General features: G+C 49.6%; 3 protein-coding genes across 3 annotated transcripts; all 3 read right to left on the bottom strand.

The window, feature by feature from the left end:
• Positions 1-287: 287 nt before the first annotated feature.
• Positions 288-12,180, bottom strand: LOC119220598 (myosin heavy chain, skeletal muscle, adult-like). The gene is made up of 38 exons (XM_037476704.2): positions 11,869-12,180; positions 11,568-11,711; positions 11,278-11,434; positions 10,696-10,723; positions 10,486-10,600; positions 10,318-10,410; positions 10,008-10,071; positions 9,800-9,898; positions 9,622-9,725; positions 9,375-9,513; positions 9,113-9,231; positions 8,876-9,025; positions 8,619-8,789; positions 8,249-8,555; positions 8,085-8,155; positions 7,699-7,786; positions 6,967-7,084; positions 6,732-6,855; positions 6,428-6,564; positions 6,090-6,345; positions 5,662-5,904; positions 5,385-5,561; positions 5,151-5,296; positions 4,729-4,819; positions 4,260-4,649; positions 4,055-4,181; positions 3,795-3,913; positions 3,424-3,620; positions 3,134-3,317; positions 2,903-3,068; positions 2,685-2,809; positions 2,291-2,599; positions 2,019-2,222; positions 1,763-1,888; positions 1,477-1,647; positions 1,295-1,399; positions 1,109-1,204; positions 288-1,010 (listed from the first exon to the last, which is right to left on the bottom strand). Exons 1-38 carry the CDS (start codon positions 12,067-12,069, stop codon positions 864-866), a joined length of 5,808 nt encoding a protein of 1,935 aa, XP_037332601.2. The 5' UTR covers positions 12,070-12,180; the 3' UTR covers positions 288-863.
• Positions 12,181-14,940: 2,760 nt separating this feature from the next.
• Positions 14,941-17,421, bottom strand: LOC119220595 (protein SCO1 homolog, mitochondrial). Its single transcript, XM_037476700.2, has 7 exons — positions 17,143-17,421; positions 16,747-16,866; positions 16,351-16,441; positions 16,054-16,251; positions 15,866-15,958; positions 15,474-15,589; positions 14,941-15,386 (listed from the first exon to the last, which is right to left on the bottom strand). The coding sequence occupies exons 1-7, from the start codon at positions 17,281-17,283 to the stop codon at positions 15,213-15,215; spliced, it is 933 nt and encodes a 310-aa protein (XP_037332597.2). The 5' UTR covers positions 17,284-17,421; the 3' UTR covers positions 14,941-15,212.
• A 159-nt stretch (positions 17,422-17,580) lies between these two features.
• On the bottom strand, positions 17,581-19,347 carry tmem220 (transmembrane protein 220). Its single transcript, XM_037476703.2, has 6 exons — positions 19,178-19,347; positions 19,061-19,090; positions 18,919-18,979; positions 18,604-18,727; positions 18,120-18,179; positions 17,581-18,006 (listed from the first exon to the last, which is right to left on the bottom strand). The coding sequence occupies exons 1-6, from the start codon at positions 19,313-19,315 to the stop codon at positions 17,874-17,876; spliced, it is 546 nt and encodes a 181-aa protein (XP_037332600.2). The 5' UTR covers positions 19,316-19,347; the 3' UTR covers positions 17,581-17,873.
• Positions 19,348-20,304: the final 957 nt, after the last annotated feature.

Here is a 20,304-nt window from a genome sequence, read left to right as displayed (position 1 = left end):
AGGCTTCTGTCGATCTGCTTTTTATCTTTTGGGGTTTTCTGCCTGAAGCTGTGAGTCGCTGATAACCTGATTCTCACGGTAGAATTGGTGGGAGGACGGAGCAGATTTTGCTCATCAGATGTGTGCTTCAGTTATTAGTTCAAATCAGCAGCCTCTCAGTGCATCAGTTTGGTTTGTGACAAATTCATGTTTTTGCTGCAAACTGCATATAAAATCACTGTTCAGCAGCTAAATTTCTTTCTTTTTTTGCATATCAGAGGTCATACATTTCAGTTTCTCAAACAAGTCATTTTTATTAATTGGTTTAAAAAAAATTGCACTTCATGGTTTAGGACAAATAAAACTTTTTATTGGTTCGATCTTTGGGGACAGGTTTTACGTGGAGGTAAGTTCATTACAGAAAGAAACCAAATCCCGCTCAGCGTCACTCTCCTAAGTCTTATTTTGGTCTTGTTTCTGGGTTATGCAGGTTGTGAAACGTCTTAAGGCCTTTACACACTGGGAGTGTGACAGTTAAATCACACGATGGATGGTGAATTCTCAAATGCAAAAAAATGTAAATATTAAAACAACATTTTTTTCAAAATAAAGTTTTAAATATATGTCATGAAGACAGAAACTGTTGCCTAAAGCTTTGTTTAAACGGTTATCCTTTACGCGCTGCTTTATTCTCCCAAACACCAGAGGGCGCACAAACTTAATGTAGCAGTAAAAAAAAGTATTCAGTATTAACGAAAAAAAACGCCTATATAGGAAAAATGTACTAATTAATTGATTCCTTAAATAAGAAACCAGACTAAATAAACCATTTATACCTAATGAATAAATCTCAAAGCTCCTCTGGGAGTTTTTTCCCCATATTTCTACTCCGCTCTCCCCACCACGCCGTCGCGGCTCTTCGCCCGTAACTTGTTCAGCTGAGACTCGGCGACGTCGGCTCGCTCCTCCGCCGCCTGCAGCTCGTGCTGCACCTTCCGAGCTCTGGCCGAATGGACGCCGGTTTTCTCCTCCTGGGCAGAAGGAGCAACGCGACGGAAAGATGCACCACGTTGACACTGTATTGATGTGCTTTTTTCTCCCCCCCCCCCGCCTCCTGTTTTCCACTCACCGCCTCCTCACACTGACGTTTGCACACTTGCACCTTCAGCTGCAGCTTGTTGACCAAATCCTGAAGCCTCGCCGCGCTCTTCTTCTCCTCCTCCCTCTGAAACAGTCGAGGCGCCGCGCTCATCACACCTTTCTTTGCATCTGATCTCGCTCTCCTTCATACAACGGGATAAAAAAAATGACTTACCTGGTAGGTGAGCTCCTTGATTTTCCTCTCATGCTTGCGGACGCCCTTCAGGGCCTCGCCGCTGCGCTTCTGCTCCAAGTCCAATTCCTTCTGCAGCTCGCGCACCTTTTAAAACGAAAACACCCGAAGTTAGCTTCTTCGTCCGTTTCCTTCCCCGGGGACCAAGGGTCGGATTCACACACCTTGTTCTCCAGTTTCTGGAGCTCCTTCTTGCCGCCCTTCAGCGCCAGGTTCTCGGCCTCGTCCAGCCGCTGCTGCAGGTCCTTCACCGTCACCTCCAGGCTCCTCTTCATCCTCTCCAGGTGAGCGCTGGTGTCCTGCTCCTTCTTCAGGTCCTCGGCCATCATGGCCGCCTGATCCATGCGGATTATTAATGATTGGAGTTCGGTTTTCCTCATCTGAGGGTTATGAGGTTAAATGCAGACGCTCTCCACTGTGTGGGTGTGTGTGTTGGGGAGGGGGGCTTACATCCATTATGGATTTTTTGACCTTCTCGTCGGCGTTCCTCGCCTCCTGGGCGGAGTCCTCCATCTCTGACTGCAGCTGAGCTAAATCTGACTCCATCTTCTTTTTGGTGTTGAGGAGGCTGGAGTTCTGGCCAACAGGAAACATTCAGATGAATCCACAGTGTGAGTGCTTCAAAGATACAAGACAACTACTGACGTCACGTCTTCACACAAGTCTCATTTTAGAGGGTGTCCCGTCCTGCACATCGTCTCCTGACCTGAGAGTTCAGCAGCTGGATCCTCTCGCTCACGGCGACCAGCTCCTGCTCGGCCAGCCTGCGGCTCCTCTCCGACTGCTCCAGCGCCGCCCCGATCTCCTCGTTCTCGGCCGCCATCAGGTTGTTGCGGCGCTCGGCGATCGCCAGCTGCTCCCTGAAGTCCTCCCGACCCTGGAGCGCCTCGTCCAGATGGACCTGGCCGTCCTGGGAGCAAAACAGGTCAGTATATACGCGCGGATCGCCGTACATCGGCCTCGCGTGCGTCCACAAACCTTCAGCTGAGCCTGCAGGCTCCTCAGCTGCTTGGTGGCGTCGGCCGCCTGCAGGTTGGCGTGGCCCAGCTGCACCTCCATCTCGGTCAGGTCCGCCTCCATCTTCTTCTTCGCCCGGACGGCGTCGCTTCTGCCGCGCGTCTCGGCGTCCAGCGAGTTCTGCAGCGTGTCCACGGCCCTCTGCTGGTTCCTCTTCAGCTGGTCCATCTCCTCGTCCTTCTCCGACACCTTTCTGTCCACCTCGGACTTGATCTGGGTCAGCTCCAGCTGGAGGCGCAGGATCTTGGCCTCTTGGTGCTCCAGGGACGACTGGAGAGAGAAAGCCGGAGCTCGACTGTGGTGACTTTAACGGAGGAACCGTGGCGTGATGTCATTTAAAGACAGAACGACAAACCTCGACCTCTTCCAGAGCTGCCTGCGTTTCTCTCTTCTCCTGCTCCGCTTGCTTGGCAGCTTTCTCCAGCTCGTGGAGAGTTTTAACAGATTGTCCGAGCTGCTCTGTGAGTTCTAGGATCTCCTCTGGGGATGTGACGAAAGCAACAACTTGATCTCTGCGTGTTCAACAACAACAACAACAAACACCACCAAGCGGACGACGCGTGTGCTGCTCACGCTGCAGGTTCTTATTCTCTCTTTTCGTGGTCTCCAGATGATCCACGGCCTCCTCGTAGGAGTTTTTCAGCTTAAAGATCTCTGTGCTGAGAGCTCGAGACTCTCTCTGGGAACCCTCCAGATCGGATTGACTCTCCTCATATTTCTGTTTCCCTTCAAGCAGAACCTGACGGAGGGAAGCGGGTCACCAGCTGCAGACATGGGCTCACGAGGATCCAAAACACCACGCACCTTGTCAAAGTTCCTCTGCCTCTTGTCCAAAGCGGCGCTGGCGGCGTTCGACCTTTCCAACTCCACCACCAGGTCCTCCACCTCCCCCTGCAGCCTCTGCTTGGTTTTATCCAGAGACGCACATTTGACGTTCACCGCCTCGTTCGCTTCCTCGGACTCCTGCAGCCGCTGGGCCAGCCGCTTCCTGACAAACCCGACGGGGGGGGGGGGGGGGACTTTGCTCAAGCGGAAACGACGCGGAGACAAAAACACACAAAAATAAACACAAAACCGGCTCCAAAGGTTCCTACTTCGCCTCCTCCAGCTCCTCGGTGCGGCGGATGGCGTCCGTCTCGTATCTGCTCCTCCACTGGGCCACCTCGCCGTTGGCTTTGGACAAGCAGCGCCGCAGCTCGGCTTTGGCCTCCTGCTCCTCCTCGTACTGCTCCCTCAGCAGCTCGCAGTCGTGGCGGCGCGACTGCAGGGCGTGGGCCAGGGCGCTCTTCGCCTGGAGACGTGAGGACGCACACATGGATCATCTACACTGAGGCCACGCGCAAGGAGGCAGTATGACTCCTCCGAGGAAAAGCCAAAACATCTGGATCGCTTTAGGGAGCGCTTGATTCGCGTTTGAAACGGTTTCCTCTGAGATAGACGGAGAGAAGATTCGAGGCCTTCTCACCTTGATCTCCTCGTCCAGGAGTCCCTTCAACTCCTCCACTTGTTGACTCCCCACAGTCCTGACTCTGCTCAGCTGGGTGAGAGAGACCTCTTTCTCCTCCAGCAGCCGTGTGAGCTCACCTGATCGGAACAAAGGGCAAGATTGAGCAGAAGTTGGATTGTTGTTGCTAACTTCTCCTCACATGGCGTCCTCCACTCACCAGATCAGTCACACGATGGACACACACTCATAAAGACTCGTAATTATGCTGAGGAACGTACTGATTTCTGTCTGTTGGCGGGCGCTGAGCGTGGTGGAGTCACTGAGGGACCTCTGAGCTTCATCTGCTTTGGTTTTATACTCATTCATCTGGTCTTCGAGGCTCCTGCACAGTTTCTCCAGATTGGCCTGAGACAGCGAGCATCGATTACCACAGTTCAAAGGTGGACCAACTCTTTTACGGACCAGGACCCCTGCGTCTCTCACCTTGCTCTTCAGGACGCTCTCCGTGTTGCTCGCCGCGTCGTCGACCTCCATCCTCAGCTCGCTCTTCTCCTTCTCCAGCTTCTGCTTGGCCCTCTGCAGGCCGTCGATCTGCTCGCCCAGCTCGGCCGCGCCGTCCGCCTGCTTCCGGCGCAGCGCGGCGGCGGCGGCCTCGTGGTGCAGCGTGAACTCCTCCAGCTCCCGGCGCAGCCGCTGGACCTCGGCCTCGCGCTTCCTGTGGACCTCGGCCTGAGCGGCGGTGGCCCCCCCGGCCTCGTCCAGCCGCTCGCCGATCTCCTCCAGCTCCCTGCAGAGGTCGGAGCGCTGCTTCTCCGCCTTGGACCGGGCCGAGCGCTCGGCCTCCATCTCCTCCTCCAGCTCCTCGGTCCGGGCCTGCGGGGAGAGGAGGTGGGGGGGGGGGTCACTGGGTGTCAAACGTGCTGACAAAGGTCCACTGTTTGCTTTTTTTTACCTGAAGTTCTTTGATCTTCTTCTGCAGCTGGGTGGAGAGGACTTGCTCGTCGTTCACTTTGCTCTGCAGGCCGCTGATGTCAAAGTCCTTTCTGGAAAAGATTCAAACCATTTACCACCAGGATGTGTGTGTGTGTGTGTGTGTGTGTGTGTCTGCTCCCTCAGATGGATCCATCGACTACATTTTTATTTGTACTTTCCAGATGTGCTCATTGCAGACACAGCTGGTGGAGATCTGCACACAGCTCCACCATTTTGGTAAATTAGGCGTATTGGCTTTCTTGTTAAAGAGAAGATTGATTTTCACATCAAACTGTCCAAATGAAAAACACATTTAAATCTAAGGGGCGTTATTAGTCTTAATTGATCCCATTGTGTGTTTAAGGAGGTGCATTTTGCGTCTACATTAAAACAGCTTCTCACTTCTTCAGTCTCTCCTCCATGTGCTGCCTTATGTTCTCCAGGTCCATGATGGATTCCAGCGACAGCTTCAGGTCCCCCTCCAGCCTCCTCCTGGATCTCTCCAGGTCCAAGTTCACCTTCTTCTGCTGCTCCAGGGAGCCCTCCAGCTGCGAGAGACGTCCAAAAGCAGCACGTCAACCGGTGCAGCGTGGAGGCCCCGGCGGGGAGCGCCCTGCCAACGCGGTGCGGACTCACGTCATCCACCTGCTGCTCCAGCTTGGCTTGGGTCTTCGTCAGGGCGTTGGCTTTGTCCTCCTCGGCCTGCAGGTCGTCCAGCGCCCGCTGGTGCACCTCGTGCAGAGCCCTGATCTCCTTCGAGGACTTCAGCAGTTTTTCCTCCAGAGTTGTGAGCTCCTCTACCAAGTTCTTCACCTGTGGGGGGAGAAATGAAGTGCAGATGGTTTCGTGCCACTTCATCCTTCTGCTCCACCACATCTTTTACTGAAGCGAAAGAACCGAACACTCCCTTCACCTTATTCTCCGTGGCGTATTTCTCCTTCTCCACTTTGGCGATGGTGAGCTCCAGGTCGTCGATGTCCGTCTTCAGCTCCGAACATTCGACCTCCAGCTTCCTCTTCTTGGCGATGACGTCGGCGTTGATCTCCTCCTCTTCTTCCATCCGCTCGGAGAGCTCTTTGGCTTTGGCCTCCAGGTGGATCTTGCTCTTTATCAGGACTTCGCAGCGCTCCTTGGCGTCGCACAGGTTCTCCCTCTCCTGGGGAGCCGTTAAAAGGAAGAGATGAGCTGGAGACGGAGCATTCATCTTGATGATGACCCTCTAAAGTGTATAATCCTATTTATTCATTGTTTAGAGTGTTTGTGTTAATGTGAATATATCTCTGTAACATTGTCCTGTTAAATGGATGTAGTCCCCTCTGATCCCTTCTGTCTCTCACGTACTGCTTGGATTTGAAGGTAAAGGTCGTTCTTCTCCTGGAACAGCGCGACCATCTTCTCCTCCAGCTCCTTCCTCCTGGCCTCCGACTTGGCCAGCTCCTCTTTGAGTCGGGAGAACTCCTCCTTCATGCTCTGCATCTCCTTCTCGGCCTCGGCGCTCCGCAGCAGAGGCTTTATCTTGAAGAAGAGCCTCATCCAGGGCCAGTTCTTCACATTCATGAAGGATCGGATGTTGTACTGGACGACGAAGATGGACTCTCTGCGGAGGGGAAGAGCACAATAAATAAGACCTAGAGATAATTAATTAAATTCAACTGAAGCCACTAGAATGTGACAGAGACCTCTTCTTCGTCATCTCCTTGAGCCGCTGCCTGGTGACGTAACCCCTGGAAACGGCCTGGATGCGAGTCATCAGAACCGCCAGACGTTCGTCCCTCATCTCCTCCAGCAGACCCAGGAGGCCGGCTTTGAAGAACACCTGTTTGTCCACATTGACATGGACCACGAATTCATGTCACTCAGGCCTTCAGAAGCAGATGTTGTAATTTAAGCCTGTTGACCGGCTGATGAGTTCATGAGTTTACATGTATTGTTATATTTAATGTCATACTGGAAGCTGGTGACACATCAAATGCAAGAGAACACCTTTGTGTATCCGAAGCGGTACTGGGCGTGGTCCACGTCGATGGAGGTCAGCAGCTTCTCTGAGGCCATCTTGCTGTCGATGTACTGCCCCTCGGGGATGGCGCCGGCGTTCAGGACCCGGTACCTGGCGCACACACACACACACACGCCGAGGGACAGAGAGAGTTGCCGGTTTCAGCGGCTTTCTGCCCTTTCGACGCGTGGCAACAGGAAGGAGCGCTCCGCGTGTCTTCACCTCTGCTTGAAGTCCCCGTAGAGGATCCGGCTGGGGAAGCCCTTCCTGCAGATCCGGATCCCTTCCAGCACGCCGTTACAGCGCAGCTGGTGGAGGACCAGATGGTGGTCCATGGAGCCTGGGTGGAGGTTACAGTCCGGGTTGATTAAGGAACTAACATGTTGTGACTTCATTATTTATCAACCTTCTATTTGATAGAGTCAACGTGTGTATTGAAGCTTCTTGTTTGTGTGTTGAGGCAGAAGACAAATGACCAGCAGGGGGCGACTCCTCTGCTCCCATAGACGTCTATGAGGAAATGACTCTACTTCTGTGTAGTGACCAGCAGGGGGCGACTCCTCTGCTCCCATAGACGTCTATGACGAAATGACTCTACTTCTGTGTAGTGACCAGCAGGGGGCGACTCCTCTGCTCCCATAGACGTCTATGAGGAAATGACTCTACTTCTCTCTTGACTCCCTCAGTAAACATGAGTTTATGGTCTCAATCTCTAATCTCATGTCTTCTTCAACACAGCATGAGGCCTAAGGGCTTCTTTATACTCTGAGCATAAAGAATGGAAGCAAGGAGACAGCCATCCAGGCTCCGTGACTGTGGTAACAAATCCTCCTGCCAGCATCTCGAGCTAAATAATAATAACGCCATGCTTCATGTTATTTACAAATCTCCTTTATTTGAGGTGAAGACGATGTAAAGAGTGCCATTAATCCTCATGAAAACGTCCCCTCTCACCTGGCGTCTTGGTCTCGTTTGGGACGATGCATCTCACAAAGTGAGGGTGAGTGGACCGCAGGTTGGCCATCAGTTTATTCAGGTTCTCCTGCAGGACATGAACAATCGCGTTGGTGTCAGCAACAGTCGAGCGTCGTGGCTGCTCAGTACATCTGGCAGGTTTGACACCTTTTGTCAAGTGAGGGGACAGAAACATTTCTATATTTCTGTCTCACATTTTCTGTTTAAACAATCCCAAGTTATTAAAAAAAGAATAAATGTTTTCAATGTTTCCCCTCCAGAAAGCTGACAAAACTCAGCACAGGATATCTGGGACAAACAACAGCTTTCACAAAAATAACCAGTTAAAAATCCACCCAAATGATTCCCAATCAACCCATTTTTACCCTGAAGACGGCGGAAACCGTCTGGAAAGACGAGCCCTTTTTCTTGGCGCTCCTCTTGCTTCCACCGACATCTGCGGGGGGAAGAGAAGCGTCATTTCCCCTCAGCGCGGAGAACCCCCTGCGGGGTCGAATCCCGCCGCCGAGAAAAAAAAAAAAAACCCCACCGTCGGCCGCGGCGTAGGCGGCGAAGAGCCGAGACAGCAGCTTGAGCGAGGCCTTCTGGTAGAGCTGCACCACCGTGTCGTTGAGCGGGTCCTTGTTCTTCTCCAGCCAGCCGCCGATGTTGTAGTCCACGACGCCGGCGTAGTGCACCAGGGCGAAGTGGGCGTCGGGCCTCCCTTTGGCCGGCTTGGGCTTCTGCAGGATGCCGCTCCTCCCCAGGTGCTGGTCGTACAGCTTGTTCTTGAAGGAGCCGTCGCTGGCCTTGGGGAACATGCACTCCTCCTCCAGGATGGAGAAGATACCCATCGGCTGCAGGGGGAAAAAGGCCGGTCAGGGGAGGGGGGGGTCCGACGCAAAAAGAAGAGAGGGTACCTTTTCGATGAGCTCGATGCAGGCGGCCAGGTCCATGCCGAAGTCGATGAACTCCCAGTCGATGCCCTCCTTCTTGTACTCCTCCTGCTCCAGCACGAACATGTGGTGGTTGAAGAACTGCTGCAGCTTCTCGTTGGTGAAGTTGATGCACAGCTGCTCCAGGCTGTTCATCTGCATCGAGACACGTCGGTTCAGCCCGCGTCGGGGTTCTCGGACGGGGACTTTTACCGCAGATGTTTACGATAAATTTGGTTCACCTCGAAGATCTCGAACCCCGCGATGTCCAGGACGCCGATGAAATGCTGCCTGGGGAGTTTGGTGTCGAGCTGCTTGTTGATCCGGCTGACCATCCACAGGAACAGCTTCTCGTACACGGCCTTGGACAGAGCGCCCATGGCATTGTTCACCTGGAGGAGGTAGAAGTACCGGTGCCACACTCTGAGGCTTCTGATGGCTCGTTGCATTCAGGACGCATTCAGAAGGAGAAGCCGTACCTGCTGGGGAGTCTGACCTTTGGTGACGTACTCGTTCCCCACCTTCACTCGGGGGTAACAGAGCGCCTTCAGCAGGTCAGCCGAGTTCAGACCCATGAGGTACGACACTTTGTCCGCCACTGTGGGACACACACACACACACACACACACACACACACACACACACACACACGCAGGTGGAGATGTGAGAGCAGCTGGCGCGCCGGCTGTACGTTGGAATCACCTCGTCGCCGCGGCGACGCCGGACTCCGTCCCGTCTCACCCTCGGTGCCGTCGGGCTCTGCCTGCTCCTCGCGCTGCTTCAGCTTGAACTTCATGTTCCCATAATGCATCACGGCGCCGGTCAGCTTGTAGATGCCGACCTTTTCCTCGGCGCTGAACCCCAGGATGTCGATGGCTCTCTGGGCACATGGGCGCACATTTCGTGGCAGGATTAACGATTAGTATTGAACTATAAAAAGTCTAACACGACATGTACATATCTGTATATTTGAGCGTGGAGCACTCACGTCGGTGGCCATCAGCTCCTCGGCGTCGTTGATGCTCAGCACGCTGATCTCGCCCTGGCTGATGAACGGGTAGTCGTACGGGTTGGTGGTAACCAGCATCAATTCTGAAAATGACGCACTGACGCTTGTGATTTCTGTCGGATACACAAACAGTTAACAGCATGAGGACCATATTTACTGATTAAATCGGGCTTCTTGTTGGACAGGATCTGGTAGAAGATGTGGTAGCTCCTCTCGGCCGGCAGCTGAAAGGTCACTCTGGATTTTTCCAAAAGGTCTGAAAAAGATACAAATCAGAACAAATATATGATAAAATAAACTTATAAAGCAGATAATATTCACAAATAGCAGTAGAATCAATGACACAGATGTAAAAAAAAACGTACACGTTTCGATATCAGCTGATGCCAGTTTGCCTTTTGTTCCAAAGTGGATGCGGATGAATTTTCCCTAAAAAAGGTATCAAGTTATTATTTAACTTAATTTCATATGAGTTGGGTTTGATATCAGTTTCAACAATTTACAACTGATAATTGAATTGTATTATTAATAAATAGAAAATTATAAATCATAATTCTTATAATATACACATGTATAAATACATTTGAATTTTTCCATCTAATAATGATATGTATTTTACAGTCTGAAAATAAGCTCTTTTTCATAACAAGTGAATAAAATGAATGGTGAGCTCACGAATCGAGAGGAGTTGTCGTTCCTCACGGTCTTGGCGTTGCCGAAGGCCTCCAGCAGCGGGTTGGCCTGGATGATCTGGTCCTCCAGGGTCCCCTGTGGACATCAGGAGTGAAAAAAAGTGTCTCCTCAGCCTCTCACGCGTCACACCGAGGCGCAACGCCCCCGAACCTGCATCCCGCTGCCCAGCTGCTCCTTCCTGCTGGAGTCCCCCACCGACGCGATGGTGGCGAAGTACTGGATGACCCGCTTGGTGTTGACCGTCTTCCCGGCACCGGACTCCCCGCTGAGGGAGGAACGGCAATAATGAAGAAAACCCGCTCAGGGGATTCGGTTCCACGGAGGATAACGTGTTTGGGGGGGGGGGGGGGGGCGACTCACGTGATCAGGATGGACTGGTTCTCTCGGTCTGATGGAGGCAAAGAAACCGTTTTTTTTTTAAATCAAACACGTCACATTTAGGTCATTTCGTCGAGAAAATCCGTTCATGTAAAAGTTTCATTGTTTTATTGTCAAGTCGTACTGTTACACGTCGTCTTTGCAGCATTTAAACCAGTGATTCTCAACTGGTGGGTCGCGGGCCACTGCATGGGAAAATAAAAATTAGAATTAAAAAAAAAAAAATCACAAAAAAAACCCTCCTGTGATTTTATTTTGAAGGGACTTTTTTAATGCAGCGGAGTGTCTTTTTCTTGCCAGGTTGGGTCAAACCATTGTGATATGGGGGGAGACATTGGGTTTTTAGGATAAAATAAACATCCTGAATATAAAATATACAATTTTGAATAAATTTGAGAAGTTGAGAATGTTCCTCGATTTGTCATTAAGGGCTGATGGTGGGTCCCGGAGCCAGAACCAGCTGAGAACCACTGATTTTCAGCTGGTTTGTTTCCTCCTTCACGTTTCAGTCCCGTTTGAGGACTACAGGTCGTCTCTGAACGCGTGCTGCCGGTGGGACGGGACCTGTGAGCATGTGCTGGTAGGCGCTGTCAGAGATGGCGAAGATGTGCGGCGGGGCCTCCTGCCGCTTCTTCCCGCGGTACCCGGCCACCACCTCGGGGTTGTAGACCGGGAGCCACTTGTACGGGTTCACCGTGACGCAGAAGAGCCCCGAGTACGTCTGCAGAGGAGGACAGAGAGGACAGAGAGGACAGGGAGGACAGGGAGGACAACAAAAAAGAAACCGCCGCGGTGAAGGAAGGGGCGCCATGTTGGATTTTGGGTGCTCTGGGTTTATTCATTTATTTGTTTACGTAGATCATCCAGGCGGCGTAGCGCTCCTTGAGGTTGAAGAGCACGGCCGGCTCGTGCAGGTGGGTCAGCAGGGCCATGTCCTCCAGCTTGTCAAACTTGGGGGGGTTCATGGGACGGATGTCGTCCAGGTGGACCGAGACCAGCTGGGGAGGGAAATTCTGGGTTTATTTTTTCGCACTAAACAACATTTTTTTTAAAAGAGCGGGAAGCAAATAAACCCTGTTTGGCTCACGTTGAAGCCTCGAAATACAAAATCTGAAACTGTCCCAATGTGGTGAGACGCTGGCGGTGTCTCCTTGCCTTTCCGTCCTCCGTCTCCACGGTGACCTTGGAGCCCTCTTGGTTCCTGATCTTCCCCTTCACGTACTCCTGCTTCGGGTCGGGCACAAAGACGGCCGACTTGGCGTCGAAAGGCGCGTTCTGCGCCGCGATCCTCTCCCGCTCCGACCTGCGCAGGTAAGGGGCGGCCACCCCGAACATCTCCATCTCGGCGTCGCTCATTTTTACCCGACGGGACGAAAGCTGCTCCTCTCGGTGCTCCAGAAGAACAGAGCTGACGCCCGTCACCCCCACTGAGGCGCTTTTATAGGCGCCGCTCGGGCCCTTTGTCCCCCCCCCCCCTCCTATATTTGGAGATCTGGCCTCTACGACCAATAAAAAACAAACAGAAAATGTTATTTTATTTCTATGTTTAGCTGTATTGTGTCACTTCTTTTAAGCGGGCCTCGATTGTGGCGTCCATTAAAAAGCAATGAAGGCTAAGGACGCCAGCTTTAGGGAGCTTTGCGGTCCAGGGGGCTCATTCTCCGGGATCATAGTGGGGGGAGGGGGGGCAGATTAGATCCGTTGAGGCATTCGGCCGCCTGGTGGCTCGGGACGGTTCTGGTTGGGCAGCCGGGCGACATTTTCCACATTCCAGACGGATGGAGGCGTCGGAGCCGCGTTGAGCACAAAGAGGTCATTCGGCCATTTTTAGTGATTCGGTGCCGAGGAAAGTTCCGTCGATGTCGGCTTCAAACCCCCCCACTAGTCAGGTTGGGTGTTATTTGCTCGTGTTTTGGAAGCTTTGGGAGAATTTTTATGACAAAGAGTCTGAAGTCTGAATATGACCCGCCAAAAAACAAATAAGGGTTTGGCTGATTTTTGATTTTTTTGTTTTTCAGGCATCGACCAATCACAGGTCTTTAATTAAGAAACAAGAAATTCCGCATTCCGAACCTGTAAACTTTATTTCCCCCTTCAACCTGAACCAGATTCACTCCTTCTGTTCTCACCTTTCACAATAAAAGCCCGTATTATAAGTGTATTATCTGCGATCAGTCTATCATGTTGCATTGTGGGAACTGTAGGATATTTCATATTTATACACATGCACTTATTCCCCCTTGATTCTTGTGGCACTTTAATGAGCTACTTTCTCAGCAGCCAAAGGAAAATCGAGTGTTATTAACTTTGGCGAGACGGAATAAACCTGAGCAGAGGAAACGCATTCCGGAGGGAGGGGGGCGCCGTCTGGCAGCGCATCACAGACGCTCTAATTGGGGCTGATTTAATTGCCCCCTAATGTCACTTGAAGGTCTGACAACAGCTGTGATTACAATGCCCCCCCCCCCCCCCCCCCCGTTAATGTCTGCCTGGGCGTTTGACTGCGAGGAGGCCGATGGGAACGTGGTGCGGGAGAGAGGTCCATGCCTTGGGGGGGGGGGGGGGGGGGGTGTAGATGTGAGGACGGGTGCATGTGGGATTAGGGGTATTAGGGGGGGGGGGGTAACCCGTCGGTCAAAATGTACAGTACAGCAGTAAATATTTTTTGGAATCAACAAGGAATCATTTTCTAATCCTGTTTCTAAAGGGGGGGGGGCAACAGGTGTGAGAATAAATGTAACGTTGCATCGTAAATATTTATATCACAGATTAAACTATGAGCGGAGGTCGTGAGCGAACAGTTTAACCATATTAATAATCAGAGGTCGTCGTCCCCCTCGCACTTATCGGCTTAAAGAGCAGCAGCAGCTTAGAGAGGAACATTAGTAATATATATATATATATACACTCACCGGCCACTTTATTAGGTACCCCATGCTAGTAACGGGTTGGACCCCCTTTTGCCTTCAGAACTGCCTCAATTCTTCGTGGCATAGATTCAACAAGGTGCTGGAAGCATTCCTCAGGGAGTTTGGTCCATATTGACATGATGGCATCACACAGTTGCCGCAGATTTGTCGGCTGCACATCCATGATGCGAATCTCCCGTTCCACCACATCCCAAAGATGCTCTATTGGATTGAGATCTGGTGATTGTGGAGGCCATTTGAGTACAGCGAACTCATTGTCATGTTCAAGAAACCAGTCTGAGATGATTCCAGCTTTATGACATGGCGCATTATCCTGCTGAAAGTAGCCATCAGAAGTTGGGTACATTGTGGTCATAAAGGGATGGACATGGTCAGCAACAATACTCAGGTAGGCTGTGGCGTTGCAACGATGCTCAATTGGTACCAAGGGGCCCAAAGAGTGCCAAGAAAATATTCCCCACACCATGACACCACCACCACCAGCCTGAACCGTTGATACAAGGCAGGATGGATCCATGCTTTCATGTTGTAGACGCCAAATTCTGACCCTACCATCCGAATGTCGCAGCAGAAATCGAGACTCATCAGACCAGGCAACGTTTTTCCAATCTTCTATTGTCCAATTTCGATGAGCTTGTGCAAATTGTAGCCTCAGTTTCCTGTTCTTAGCTGAAAGGAGTGGCACCCGGTGTGGTCTTCTGCTGCTGTAGCCCATCTGCCTCAAAGTTCGACGTACTGTGCGTTCAGAGATGCTCTTATGCCCACCTTGGTTGTAACGGGTGGTTATTTGAGTCACTGTTGCCCTTCTATCAGCTCGAACCAGTCTGGCCATTCTCCTCTGACCTCTGGCATCAACAAGGCATTTCCGCCCACAGAACTGCCGCTCACTGGATGTTTTTTCTTTTTCGGACCATTCTCTGTAAACCCTAGAGATGGTTGTGCGTGAAAATCCCAGTAGATTAGCAGTTTCTGAAATACTCAGACCAGCCCTTCTGGCACCAACAATCATGCCACGTTCAAAGTCACTCAAATCACCTTTCTTCCCCATACTGATGCTCGGTTTGAACTGCAGGAGATTGTCTTGACAATGTCTACATGCCTAAATGCACTGAGTTGCCGCCATGTGATTGGCTGCTTAGAAATTAAGTGTTAACGAGCAGTTGGACAGGTGTACCTAATAAAGTGGCCGGTGAGTGTATATATATATATATATATATATATATATATATATATATGTGTGTGTGTAGGAGTCACACCCTCCTGCAGACATTTAGGGGACAAATCCTCCCATAAAGATCAAACTGCTTGGTGCTGATCAATACACAAATAAAATATCCAACACATTGTTGTATTTTTCTTTTTTTATATCATAAAATCAAAACCACAGGTTATTTCCTCACTCTTGCATCAGGAAATCACAGCTATTGATCTCATCGGATGACCTTTTTTCAAACAGGATGCAGCTGCGGCGTGATGCAGAACGTCCTCGCGACGCGCCGCTCCTTTTAAAAAAGGGGAACGTGACGCTCTTTGTTCAGAATAAATACACGCGAGACGCGTCGGTGGTGATCAAACCCGCCGGTCCGCCGCCAGCTTCCGGTTGGCCGCCGCCTCGGCGTTCTTGTACTTCCTCATGTGCGCCGCGACGGAGTTGGTGATCTCCGCGGCGGTCTTGTTCTGTCCGAAGTACTGCTCGAACTCCCCGTCGGGCGCCACCAGGTACATGATGATGGTGTGGTCCACCTGCGGGGCGGCGAGGGGGCGGGACATCAGACACAAAGACGTGTGTGTGTGTGTGTGTGTGTTTGTTATTCTGAGGTGTGGACTCACGATGTAGTCGTTGTCTTCGTCCTTTGGTCCCTGGCTGTAATAAACCCTGAAGGCTCGGGACACGTCCTCGATGCGATCCTTGGGCCCCGTCAGGCCGATCAGCTTCGGGGAGAACTCTGGAATAAACACAACCAATCGTGACGATAGACGCTCGCGGTCCGCTTATATTCAGTCTATATATAATACTGCGGTTAAATACAAATGAATCAAAAGAAAATGACTAGTTAGTAATTATATCAACATCTGAGGTGGAAGCCTTCGGGTTTCAGTGAAACCTCAGTGGAGGAAACGTTCCTACGTCTGGGTTTAGCTTTGGAGGAAGTGACTTGAGCTCATTGCTTGAATCAGATTTCCCACACGAGGAGAAGCAAAGTGTTTTTTTTTTTTTGCACCTTTCACGTACGCCGCCATGGCCTCGGTGGTGTCCCGGTCCGGATCGATAGTGATGAGGATGGGCGTCAGGTTTGGAAGAGACTTCACCTTCTCTGCAAGAAAAGAAAAAGAAGAAGTTTGACGCAGATTCTCGACGCTAAATCACTCCTTTGTTATAACTCCCCTTTCTTTTTATTTTTTAAATCACCTATTTCGTCCACCACCTCGATCATCTTCTCTATTTCGTCGGGGCAGATGTCGGGACAGTGAGTGAAGCCGAAGTAGATGAGGACCCACTGGCCCAGGAAGTCCTCGCTGGTGGCGGGCTTGTTGTTGTGATCCACGAGGGAGAACGGACCGCCGAGCGCCGGCCGGCCCACCGACCGGTTCCGCTCCTTGTCCAACTCTGCGGTACCAACGATTGAAAGGTTTAGACCCGGAGCTCGTGGCCGTCGTCTGGCTGCTTCTTCGACGCTCACGCGTTCAACAGGAGACGGACACTCACGTTCTTCCTTCTCTTTCTTCAGATACTTCATCCCTCCGAGCAGAGAGCCTCCGATTGCAAATGTGATCGCTAAAGATTTCCACGTGACCGGCTTTAAAAAAAAAAAAGCGAAGCAAATCAAATCATTTCAACACGCTGATCATCAGATTCATATTTTGGGGGGATAAATGGTCACCGATTTGTGTTAAAAATACATTAATTACAACGATAAACCGCATTGTCCCACAAACGCAAAGCAAAATTTTAACAATGTACACAAAAAGCATCAAATAATTTACGACTTTCTCAGACTTTCATACAAATGACACAAAGGACATCTGATGTATCTCACCTGTCAGGTCATTCATTCTTTAATAAAGCCACACACACACACGCATCTTAGTGACGTCACCTCACCCCAGACTTCTTCTTCTTGTTGTTGTTGTTCTCTGATGAAGGCGGAGGAGGCAACGAGGAGGAGAACGTCCTGGAGGAGTGTTCACGCAGCGCTGCTGTGAGCCACTGACTCGCACCGACCTGTTCACCAGCAAACACATCACGGTGGTTATAAAACCAACACGCAGGTCTTATGCCAAACCCCCCAAAAGGGCCAATTCCAGGCGGTGCAACCGGAGGCGTTTCTAACTTTAGGGTTTTTTTTAAATAATGTTGGTAACTAACAAATACAACTGTTATTTTTTCCAATAATTCTCCACGAAAACGTCTCGGTGGCGCGTACGGTGTAAATTGGCATGTTTCTAAACGGAGCTCCGTGTCGCACCTGACGGTCCGGGCGGCTAGCCGTTGACCTACCGGGCGGCAGTGAGCTCTGCGCGGGGACAGCTCGCGCTGCGGTCCGGCGTCTCTCCGCAGGAGGCTGTGCGCCAGTCTGACGGTTTGCGTCCGGGTGCTCGTTCGCAGGAGTTTGACGTTGTATAAAACACTCAGCGCCATGTCTGGACCTTGACGGCGCCGCTGCTCGACGCGGAAGCGGGTTAGAAGTTTACAAAACGCGACGGGCGACGGAGAGGAGGCGCGGCACACCGACCGCTGTCCTCGAGTCAGCTGCTCACATTGGTGCTCAGTCGGAATGGTTGATTCAAAAGTGAAAAGGCTGCTCTCAGATCAGCTTTCAGTTTGCCTTACTTAAGACAGGAAGTGACGTGTTTGTATCTTCTTCTGTTATTGTGTTAGTCACAGCGCACTCTGCTGCCCCCTGGAGGACCCAAAAGCATGTGAAATAAATATTTAATTTCACTTGGTTTTTTTATTCAAAATATTTATAGATTTAAGTTCATTTTACAAAAGATAATGTTCCTGACTTCAAGACCAGAAAATGCATTATGGTTATAAAATACTTTGTTATACAAAATGTAATAAACAAAATTAATGGCACTTACTAAATTACAACTAGTAGGTAAACATTGGAAGAATTCCTTTTTAAATCCTTCATTAAGAAACACCACCTGGTTGGCTCGTGTTGGTATTCAATGAAAAGCAGCAACAGAAGTAATGTTTAATCCACCAAAAAAGTAAAAAGGGGTCTAAATAGCATTTTGACAATGTGAAGGCCAGTTAGATCGGAGCTCCTTGTGGATGTGGTAGTAAAGCCAGGCCACAAAGGGGAACACGGTGATGGCAACAGCTGTCGAGACTCTGAGAATCCCGACCGGAGCTCTGACGGAGAGAAGTGGAGTAGAAATTTAAAAAATACTTTAAATAAAAGACAAAAGTACATTAGATACAAAACAAAAGATTTGAAATTTGACATGTTTCCATCTTCATTTTACCTTCCAGAGTGTCGACACAGGAGAAGCCATCCAGCCGTCAGCACGAGACCAGAAAATTCTCTAAAGGAAGGAATATTTTTATTAAATAATTTATTTCACACAATTAGAATTACCAATTTTTTGTCAATTTAATTTTCAATTTTGATAGTAAAACGTGAATTACAAGATGCAAACTATCGTATATATTATATATTTTACAACATACTTTATCAGTAATTGTCTCCACATTTTCTATTCACTTTTGAGGTTCAAAATATCCAATGTTTACGATTAAAATACCTTATACTTCCCCTTTAACAGCATTAAAAATACTTTCCACAATCAAAACAAGTTTAGTTGATCCTATACTTGACTTCACAGGGACTGCGAAGCATGGGATTACATTTATTAAGAATGAAGTGTAAAATAAAGAACTAAGACTGAAGTTTGAAACAAAGAAGAAAGGAAATCGAAGACATCTCTTCAAGTAAATGCGTAAATCCACCTGCCCTCCTCCAGCTGGAAGATCTCTGACACGGTCTCTCTGTGGAGTCTCCGTCCCATCATGGCAACAACCGCGCTGGAAATCAGCACGTGGAGATCGGCCACGCGCCTCCAGGGCAAAGTCTCTGCGGGTGGGGGCAAACAGACACACGCACACACCTGCAGCTGAGCCGAGCTGCACCGCCACGATAGAACCACGTGGTGGCGTGGCGGCGGTCTCAGAAAGAAGTTGATATCTTGGTGGTTTATTAAGGTTTTAATTCTCAATAAGTGATGAATTCGAAACACCAACACAGATGCTGAGATATCTGTCTACCTGTCAGGTGGGGTGTCAAACCGACGCATGCGCAAAGGACCGCAGGGATACCGTAAGCAACCTGCAGCGGAAACGGGAGCGTTATTGGGAAATAACATAAAGAAAGGGACAAAATAAAATGTTTAAAAAGCTGCCAGCTCACCATCCACACCCCTGCGTCAGGATCATTGATCTGACGTAAAGACACGACGGTTATAGTTAGAGATTATATGACGTAAAATGATGCATGATGGCGTTCTGTGACGAAGTAAACGCTCACCTGGACATACGTTGCGAGAGCGAAGAATAAAGACATTAAAAAGTTGCAGGCTCGCCAAATGACGGAGAGCCAGGCCCCGCTAACTTCGCCCATTGTTGTTTGGAACCTTTCACCTCCCCGCCCGGGCCCGCGGCACATGAAGATATGAGAGAGCAAACGCACTGACCCCCCAGTGCCTCTAGTGAGACACACCGGGGAGGGGTTCGTTTGATATTTCCACGTTGTCTACGTGTTGACCTGAAATGTTTGGCCCTAACACAGATTCTCAATTTATTAAATGTCTATACCCCTCCCCCCCACCACTATACTGAATATCCCTTTCCGATGTGATAGAAACCCACGGACAAGTAATGTAAAATCGTTGCTTTATTTGTGTAATTTCGGTTGTATAACCGAAAGCACATACTGGCACAATAACCAGGGATGCAGACTAATAATGTGATTACGGTTTTGATAACACATTTATCTTCTAATGTGGTAAAAAAAGATCCCAAAACAGCCAGATGTGTTTTTATTTAACGATGTTGAGTTAAATCGTGGATCGTTCTCCGCCCCTGCTGCCCCGTACAACAAAATGAGCACGCATTCTCCGCAGTGACGTCAAGGTACCTCTGCAGCAGAGGTATAACTTCCGGTGGATTTTTACAAAGTAAAACAATTTTCACTTCCAAGTTGTGTTCACTACATCTCAAAGGTAAGTAGTGTGCTTTGTACTACGTATATTTGTAAAATTAGTTAGTGGTTACTTTGAGATTAACACAAATTATACATTTGCCATTAAAATTAAAGTCATATGTATATTCAACCATTAATACATGTCATCCAATATACGTTTTTGAAATGGGCCTTACTGTATTCCAAGTATTTTTATGTTTAGGACTTGAATTGAATGAATATTAAAGTACAAATATAGAATTAATAAAAGGTATAGTCTTCCTTGAGTGGAAATCTGGACGATTTAGTTTATATAAATGTCTGTTTAACTTTAAGTACTGCCATATCTATGTATACCCAGGAATGTGAATCTTTTTATTTTACAATATACAAAAAGATGTAAAAAAAAATGTAAAAAAATTATAAAAAACATTCTGAATTTTATTCTGATAGAGACACAGCCTAATATCTGG

Source organism: Pungitius pungitius, chromosome 12 (genome assembly GCF_949316345.1).
Source record: "Pungitius pungitius chromosome 12, fPunPun2.1, whole genome shotgun sequence".
NCBI classification, from domain to species: Eukaryota; Metazoa; Chordata; class Actinopteri; order Perciformes; family Gasterosteidae; genus Pungitius; species Pungitius pungitius.
This window is presented reverse-complemented; position numbering and strand designations above follow the sequence as displayed.

Coding starts and splice junctions, on each gene's coding strand:
- tmem220 (XM_037476703.2), bottom strand. CDS start 19,315: ATGTGCCGCGGGCCCGGGCGGGGAGGTGAAAGGTTCCAAACAACAATG. Junction 19,091..19,177: donor CTCTCGCAACGTATGTCCAG/GTGAGCGTTTAC, acceptor TCTTTACGTCAG/ATCAATGATCCTGACGCAGG. Junction 18,007..18,119: donor CTGTGTCGACACTCTGGAAG/GTAAAATGAAGA, acceptor TCTCTCCGTCAG/AGCTCCGGTCGGGATTCTCA.
- LOC119220595 (XM_037476700.2), bottom strand. CDS start 17,283: ATGGCGCTGAGTGTTTTATACAACGTCAAACTCCTGCGAACGAGCACC. Junction 16,867..17,142: donor GCAGAGCTCACTGCCGCCCG/GTAGGTCAACGG, acceptor GCTGGTGAACAG/GTCGGTGCGAGTCAGTGGCT. Junction 15,387..15,473: donor ACGAAGACAACGACTACATC/GTGAGTCCACAC, acceptor GCCGCCCCGCAG/GTGGACCACACCATCATCAT.
- LOC119220598 (XM_037476704.2), bottom strand. CDS start 12,069: ATGAGCGACGCCGAGATGGAGATGTTCGGGGTGGCCGCCCCTTACCTG. Junction 5,562..5,661: donor AATACGCCACGGAGAATAAG/GTGAAGGGAGTG, acceptor CTCCCCCCACAG/GTGAAGAACTTGGTAGAGGA. Junction 1,205..1,294: donor TCAAGGAGCTCACCTACCAG/GTAAGTCATTTT, acceptor CGACTGTTTCAG/AGGGAGGAGGAGAAGAAGAG.